The sequence below is a fragment of the Hordeum vulgare genome, chromosome 4H, assembly GCF_904849725.1.
Source record: "Hordeum vulgare subsp. vulgare chromosome 4H, MorexV3_pseudomolecules_assembly, whole genome shotgun sequence".
In the NCBI taxonomy this organism is placed as follows: Eukaryota; Viridiplantae; Streptophyta; class Magnoliopsida; order Poales; family Poaceae; genus Hordeum; species Hordeum vulgare.
The window spans coordinates 409600927-409608566 of record NC_058521.1 but is presented as its reverse complement, the minus strand read 5'-3'; the positions used below and the strand labels follow the sequence as shown (position 1 = coordinate 409608566).

At 41.2% G+C, this 7640-nt stretch overlaps 1 protein-coding gene across 2 annotated transcripts; it reads left to right on the top strand.

Moving 5' to 3' along the window:
- Positions 1 to 362: 362 nt before the first annotated feature.
- LOC123448760 (probable ADP-ribosylation factor GTPase-activating protein AGD14) lies at positions 363 to 7082 on the top strand. Of its 2 annotated transcripts, none has more exons than XM_045125757.1 (13): positions 363 to 783; positions 893 to 954; positions 1274 to 1361; positions 1456 to 1517; positions 1614 to 1710; positions 2099 to 2488; positions 2568 to 3086; positions 3775 to 3915; positions 3986 to 4093; positions 4196 to 4273; positions 5991 to 6111; positions 6247 to 6292; positions 6596 to 7082. In XM_045125757.1, the coding sequence occupies exons 1-13, from the start codon at positions 682 to 684 to the stop codon at positions 6639 to 6641; spliced, it is 1860 nt and encodes a 619-aa protein (XP_044981692.1). In that variant the 5' UTR covers positions 363 to 681; the 3' UTR covers positions 6642 to 7082. The 2 variants fall into 2 exon arrangements, with proteins under 2 accessions (XP_044981692.1, XP_044981693.1); XM_045125758.1 differs by having other exon boundaries at positions 372 to 783; positions 3989 to 4093.
- Positions 7083 to 7640: the final 558 nt, after the last annotated feature.

Genomic DNA, 7640 nt, shown 5'->3' with positions numbered 1-7640 from the left:
ACTGCAAGCAATGCAATGGATCATGATTTGCGTCTTTGGTGGTTGCGAATATGATCTGATCCTGGCAGACTGGCGGTTTTTGAATCCAACAGCACTGACGCTTCTCCATGTGTCCCTCCCTACAGTCTCTCCTTGCCAAACAATGGGACTGGCATCGGTTATCAGCTGTAAGCTGTTGAACAACCACCACCGGCCGTTGGCCTAGACCACTAGGGTGAGGGTCCCCAATCTGTCTTTTCACCGCTCATCGTTGGAGCAGACTGTGCACAGCTTGCAGTAATCTGTTCATCGGCCGGATGCACGTGCTGTCCGCGTCGCCGTTGTTGAAGGCAAAGCCAGATCATCAGATTGGATAACGGCTTCGCTTTGCTTTTTCCTCTTCTCTTGTTGCAGCTACTTTGGGATGCGGCAGTCACAAGTGCTTCCATTGATCATGTTTTAAAAATTAAAGCCGTTGCAGCTACCGGTCATTTTCCTCCAACGGCCTCCCCTGCCGCATCATCCACACACACACAGGCCGGCCCACGCACAACCACCAGGTCCTCGCCGCTCCCCTAATCCGAAGCGCCGGGCGAACGATCTCTCCTCCGCGCTCCTGATCAAGCCGAGTCGCCTCGACCCCTCGACACCGACGCGACGGGTTCCAAGCTCGATTGCGGTTGAGCTCTGGGAGCGCGAGTGATGGCGGCCGCGTCCAGGAAGGAGGAGGAGAGGAACGAGCGGATCGTGAGGGGCCTCCTCAAGCTGCCGCCCAACCGCAGATGCATCAACTGCAACGCCATCGTAAGGGCTTCTTATTTCTACTCTACCCGTGCGCGCTCGTGTGATCCGCGGCTTTCTGATGCTCCCGATCTGGTGTGTTTGTGTGGTGTCGTCTGTGACGCTGATGCAGGGGCCGCAGTACGTCTGCACGAGCTTCTGGACATTCACCTGCATCTCTTGCAGCGGCATCCAGTGAGTGCTTTCGATTCCATCCCCGGCTGATCCGTCGTTTTTCGAATTTGTGGAATTGGAAAGCCTAACCAGTGCGATCCAGCGATCAATTTTACTTCTAGTGTTGAACTCACTGTCTGTCAGTTTACTGCTTAGGAGGTTCTACTGATAGTGACACATCATGGCAAATTATTGGCACGCTCTATACATCATATAACTTGTCCTTTGTATTTGTATGTGAATGTTCCAATTCTAGTCATTCTAGTCTTGCATATGCTAATAGTCTCCTGACTTATGCCATTCTAATTCTAACACGCCGGAACCATTTATGCACTTGTAGCCGTGAGTTCACGCACCGTGTAAAATCGGTGTCTATGTCCAAGTTCACCGTGCAAGAGGTTGAGGCCCTTCAAAAGGGTGGGAACCAGGTAAAGTCATCCATACAGTTAGTTGCTTGCTGGGTGGTGGTCTCTAGGAATTCCCTTTTGCTTCATATCCTAACACTTAAACGGAATGATACAGCGAGCCAGAGAATTATTGTTGAAGGATTTCGATACCCAGCAAATGAGGCTACCTGATAACAGGTACATTACTTCATTGACTCATTGCCGTGTATACATTCTTTGGTTTGTTAAATAACGGGATATGGTACATGATGTGACTATTTTGTTATGTTGCAGTAACATTGAGAGCCTTAGAGAATTCATAAAAGCTGTTTATGTGGAGAGAAGATATGCTGGTGTAAGTTTTTCCGAACGGCCTCCAAGAGATAGACAGGTACAATTAGTTAAAATTCTCGGCATCAGTTGTTTGACTACTTGAAACCTATCTTCATTAGTCTGGAACTTTACCTATGATAAGCTTTAGATTACCTGCTGCAGTACACATAGATGTTACTCCCTCCGTTCCATATTAGTTTTCGCTGATTTAGTACAAAGTACAAAGTTGTACTAAATCAGCGACAACTAATATGGAATGGAAGGAAGAGTTAATACTTATTCAGGTGCTAACTGTGACTAAAAGTTCATCTATGGTTTCTCCTTTAAAGGACTGATTTCTTCTAGTTGGCTTTCCTAAATATATGCTGCAATGATGATTCTTTCTTTTCGTACAATATCTGAGAACATTATGTCTTGCTGAACTATAATCTATCTCATCTATACAGATTCAAAAATCCCATGGAGAGGAACATAGGAGGGCTAGTTCCTATCATTCATTTTCTCAGAGCCCACCTAATGATTACCAATATGAAGAAAGGCGCAACGGCAAGCAACCTGCAGTGCTAAGTAGGAAACCTGGTTCAGACCGAGGGCGTGATGGGAAGATGCCTGGATTTGCTTATCGTTCACTTAGCCTGCAAGACAGAATGTCTGAGGACCAATTTGCAAATGAGAGTGGTGGACCGAGAACTTCTGGCTGCTCAGGGTCAAGCCTGAGTGGTACCTTTGGAACAGCGCCCAAATCACCTGATTTCTTTGATGATGGGTGTTTAAGCCCTCCTGTCCAACAAAATCAATCAAATATGCTTAATTCTAATGGCATCACTCAATCCCAGGTGATTGATTTTGAAATTTAACCTCTTTCCTTTCTTGTTGCATCTCATAAACTCAATAAGTTTAAACTTTTTTCTGCAGAGAGCTGCACCAACAGGGAAGATAGATTCCATATCGCTTAAGTCAGGCAATTCAAGCTTAGGTGATTTGCTTTTTGATTTTGGGAATGTTCACGGAACTCAGCAAACCAACAATTTTGTAGCTCCGAGTTTTGTAGCATTTTCTGATGCTGTAAATGGTACAAAGGAGGATCTCTTCAGTCAGCCAAATTTGCAGCAACAACCTGTAACTGGCTATCCATCTGTAGATTTATTTGCAAATATGCCTCATACAGCTTCATCTGCTGATAAAATGCCACTGGAAGCTCCATCAATGGGCAATGTTGGGTGGGCTACATTTGACACGCCCCCAAATGATAAACAGCCTGGAGTCACTGGACCCTCTCCTGTAGCTGACATAGGTAACGATAAAAAGATTCTGGGTCGTGATTTGTTTTCGTTTGAACCAAGTGATAGACCGACACTCTTCCTGACTTCCAAGCATGAAGTCTCGATCAGCAATCAGTCTGGTGCTACATCTCTTGATACAGGTGGCTCTCAGGTAAGGAATATTTGTGTTGCTCTAGGAGTTGTCTATGTTTCTATTTATGCATGCAATAATATAGGGTAAGTGAATGTGTGTACTCAAAAAGAATGATTGTACTATGAGGTTCCAGCGTTCTACTGTTGAGTTAGCCTTGCCATGCTTTAAGTCTTAAGAAAGGTAATATTTTGGATATGCTCAATGTTGGAGCATTTATGATGGCACTACTGGTAGCACTAAAACTCTGCCAGGAGATCTATCACTAATACCTCCTAACTTGCAAAAAACAGACAAATAATTATCAGGTGAGGAGTGATGTAATTGTACTGTTGCATCTCTTTTAATGTGTGCAGTTAATTTGCATTTTCAGAAAAGGGTGGTTTACTGTTTGGGTATGGAGTTGTTTTGTGTTTGTTGTGCTCCAAATTATGTAAAAGCTATTATTGTTAACTTTTCAGCCTTGGATTGTTGATTCTTTGTGATGTCTGCTGCTGGTAGCAGCAGTTCCCAACAAACTAAAAGATCTCTCACTACTGACTTCAGAATTGTTGGAGTGTAGGAAAACCAATGGATATGATAAGTTCTCAGGCTGGGTTTAATGAAACTGAATGAGAAAGTTACTTATGGTGCCATTTTTCTATTGATTCTGAGTTTTAACTGCTTTTCCGGAACTTACATTCCGTTCCTCCTTGTCGTGTATTTGCAGTTATGGCATTCATTTGATGATGCAACTGGGATCATGTCTAATGATCACGCCGGCGCTGAACCACTAAGTAATGAGCGCACAAATGTAACCAATGTTTCCCTTACTAGGAGTAATCCTTTTACTTGCCCTATTGCTTCAAAGGTAGCCTTTTTCACTGTTCAATTTTGCATGTGGTTCATAACTAGTAGAGCATAATAACTGTTATTATCAGCAGGAATCTCATGATGATGATTGCCATCAAGTGTTCATGGATGAATTAGCTCTAAGTGCACCATTCACTCCTTTCCTAGAGCCATCTCCAATATCTGCTGTTCCTCCGGTATGGCTTCTCTATTTCATAAACCATTTTAGAATATTTTTCTTCTTCTATACCATTGCTCTCTGATTTGATATTTTCATGTACATTACTTTCAATTCACAGGGAAAAGCCTTGTCTGATCAGGTTCTGCTAAATCCATTTGATCTTCCATTTGGTACTGATTCAGAGGCTACTGATCTGGTATTTCATTTCTTCTTTGCCTTATATGTACTTCATGGCGAACATAATGTTGTCGATTTCCGGTGATTCCTGCTTTCCAAGTACTTGATGATGCTTCATTTTTTGATTATTGACTTTCCACAAACAGATTTACCTAAACTATTGGGTCTTTGTAACTGGTTGAAATTTTTTATAAACTGAAAATGCTCCAATAAAGCATGCCACTGCATGTATATGTCTATTCAAGTAGTTGTAGGATAAAATATACCTAGAAGTAGAAAGAATTGTAGTATTCATGTGGGATATTATTGTCTCTTTTAAATAAAGTAGAGTACAGTTAAATACGAAAATAGAGTTGTGGATGATCAAGCCTCTCCTACATCAAGGACAAGCATAAGGGTGAAAGTGGTTAGGATAATTTCCGCCCGAATCCGCTTTTGTAGGATACGGTAAGAGATTTTTGACATCTGACAATAATGCGATCCGAATCCAAGTCCGGTTGATAGGATATCTTATTACTAATATACAACGTAATAGGATACTCCGTTTTTTCTAGCCGGATAATCCGATTCTGAATCCAAATTGTGGGTGAAGTTTTAAGTATAGCTAGCAATATGTGAATGCTATCGGTGTTTATGAGACAAAACATATGCTTTTTAGTGATTTATTTGTCTTATTTTAATATCATCTAGTGCTTTATGTGTTATTAAAGTGTATAAATATTAACATTTGCTCGATGTTTCTGCATAGTTTTAGTGTAAGGCATTTATGTATTCCTCAGATATGAATATGGTAAATAACCGTTTCCGATCCTATGACATTTCGTTACCTTAACATGTCCGAATCCGCATAATCCATTATTAGAATCCGCATAATCCAGTATTCGAATCCTCATCCGTTCTGCTTCTGAATCCGAAAATAAATATGGAATAAGATACGGTAAGGATTATCCGTCCAAATCCTAGACAAGCCAGTGCCTTATGGCCAGTTTTCAGATCTTTATCTTACCCAAATAACTCGTCATACATAATTTTTTAATGGCTATTCCTTCAATTTTAACAAATAATCTAGAGCACTGTTATATACTAAAAAGGGCAGCCCGGTGCACGTAGCTCCCGTTTGCGCAGGGTACGACCCCTTTGGGTCTATAGTACGCAGCCTTTTCCGACATTTCTGCCCTCATGGTCACAAGGCAAGAGCTTTACCGCTGCGCTAAGGCTGAAATTTCCTATCTTTGGAATAGGATCTGTATCACCATTCGTGCACCACCAATCACCACCTGAACCAGTCCGTCCACCACCAATCACCACCTGAACCAGTCCGTTCACCAAGTTGACTAAGGGGTTCTTGGCCGTGAACGGATGGTTGGGATGTGGCGAGGTTGCAAATTGTGCCACAGCCATAGACATGAAGTTGAATGACATTGGTAACAAGAATATTTGAATTTGAACATGGTTTGGTCTTCAAAAGAATATTTGAATTTGAACATGGTTTGGTCTTCAGAAGATGTCGTGTGTTGGTAAAGTTGAATTGTATTCCTTGAAGATTTGAGACCATTTTACTTGTGATTTTGTACTAAGAACTAGAAACTCTGTTTATGCATTAGGTATGAGCTGTCTTGTGTGCATGATAACATAAAAAATCTCTTTATCTTTCCTTATAGTTCTAGTCCTTGCCATCGCCAGCTTCCTGTACCTGGTGCTTGCCAGCAATTTTCTGAGTTACGCTTCATTTGCAGTTCATGGACATGAGTACGTTGCAAGCGGCTTTGCCTAATTTACCAATTTCTTTTCTTGATGGTTTGCCTGAATCATGGTTCTCCAACAATACTTCTACCTATGTTCCGTCTGAATCACATGGTGAGCTTTACTGGTAGCATCTTTATATGAGTGTGAATTCGTGATTCTTTTGCTTTCCTTTGTACTATAGATATGATATGTTATGTTATTGCGTACATGAAGTTCATCTGACTGTAACAACTAACACATATTCAGGTGGATTACCATGTCTTATCGAGCAGGCTCCGAACTCTCCATTGAGGTAATAATAGTATGCTCCGCCTTGGCATAGTAGGCCTTACCAAGTGTTTGTTTGGTTTGCTGCCAATTGCCAAGCCAATAGTAGGCAAGGTTATTAGTTTCTTATCAACACACAAGAGCCAACAAAAATGGGAATGCCAAAATTTGGGTGGAAGCCCTGCGGAAATCACACTGGCTCCACGACAAGTTGGAGCCAAATCTGTAGGCATTTCCAGAACTCTGGCTTGACAAAATTAGGTAGCAAACCAAACATGCACTAGCGTCAACTCCATTTTTTGTGCTAAAATTAAACCTGTTGTTTCAGGAACATAACATTGAGCACTGTATCTACTGGCAACCCTTTTGCATAGAGAAAGGATTCGGCTTGGAAATCTACATGGCTTTGTGCTGCTTGGACTTGTGAAAAGAGCAGAGTAGCACCTGTTGATCTGTTCCATGGGTTCACTGAACTTGTATGTACCGGATACAGATAGGGAACTCGTGAGGCCATTGTGCGGAGACTCGGATATCTATGGTTTGGCTGACAATGCACATTTTGTGCCCCTTGCCTCTTGGAGATTGGGACCCTTGCTGGTGGTGGCTGTGATGACGATAACCCAGAAGACAGGTGGTGGGGATGACAGGGGTGATGCTAACGTTAGTAGATGTTGAGCCCGAAGCGTAAGTTATCCGGCTACATTGCTATATTGTTATATTCACAAAACGTCATTGCCTACCGAAAAGTTATTCCTAGACGCGTGGTGTGATGGACCAATTTTCCACCATTATATTATACATAACGTTTCTTGGTCGATGCTCTAGAATTTTTTTTTTTTTTTTTTTTTGCGAATCATGCTCTAGAATGTCTTGTGATGTGCAATAGGAGGACTTTGTTCAAAGGCAGTCTTTTTTGATGCTTACCGGAAGAAAAATTGGTTGTCCCACATTTGCTTTTGTTTACTCATCAGGTACAGTATTCTAGATCTAGATTGCGTGAAAGAGGTTGTCTAGTGACCCACTTTCTCAGGGCGCAACCAGACATTTTGTGTTTGTCTTTTCGGCTTTCCACTTTTAGGTTCTCTTTGGAACCACACAAATTATGATAAACTAATTTTTTAATCTATACTGTTTTTAAACAAGACAGATTATGTTATAGATTATAAAAAATAAATAAACATATTATAAAAAACTCACAATCTACTGCGGGCACAAGAAAGACAGATCATTATGCAATGTAAAAGTCTAAATTATAGTTTGTATAATCTAACCTTCAAACATACCTATCCAATTATATAATTTATTTTTATAATTCAGATTATCATAATCTTTTATGGTTTCAAACAGAACGTTAAAAAGATGACTATCATACC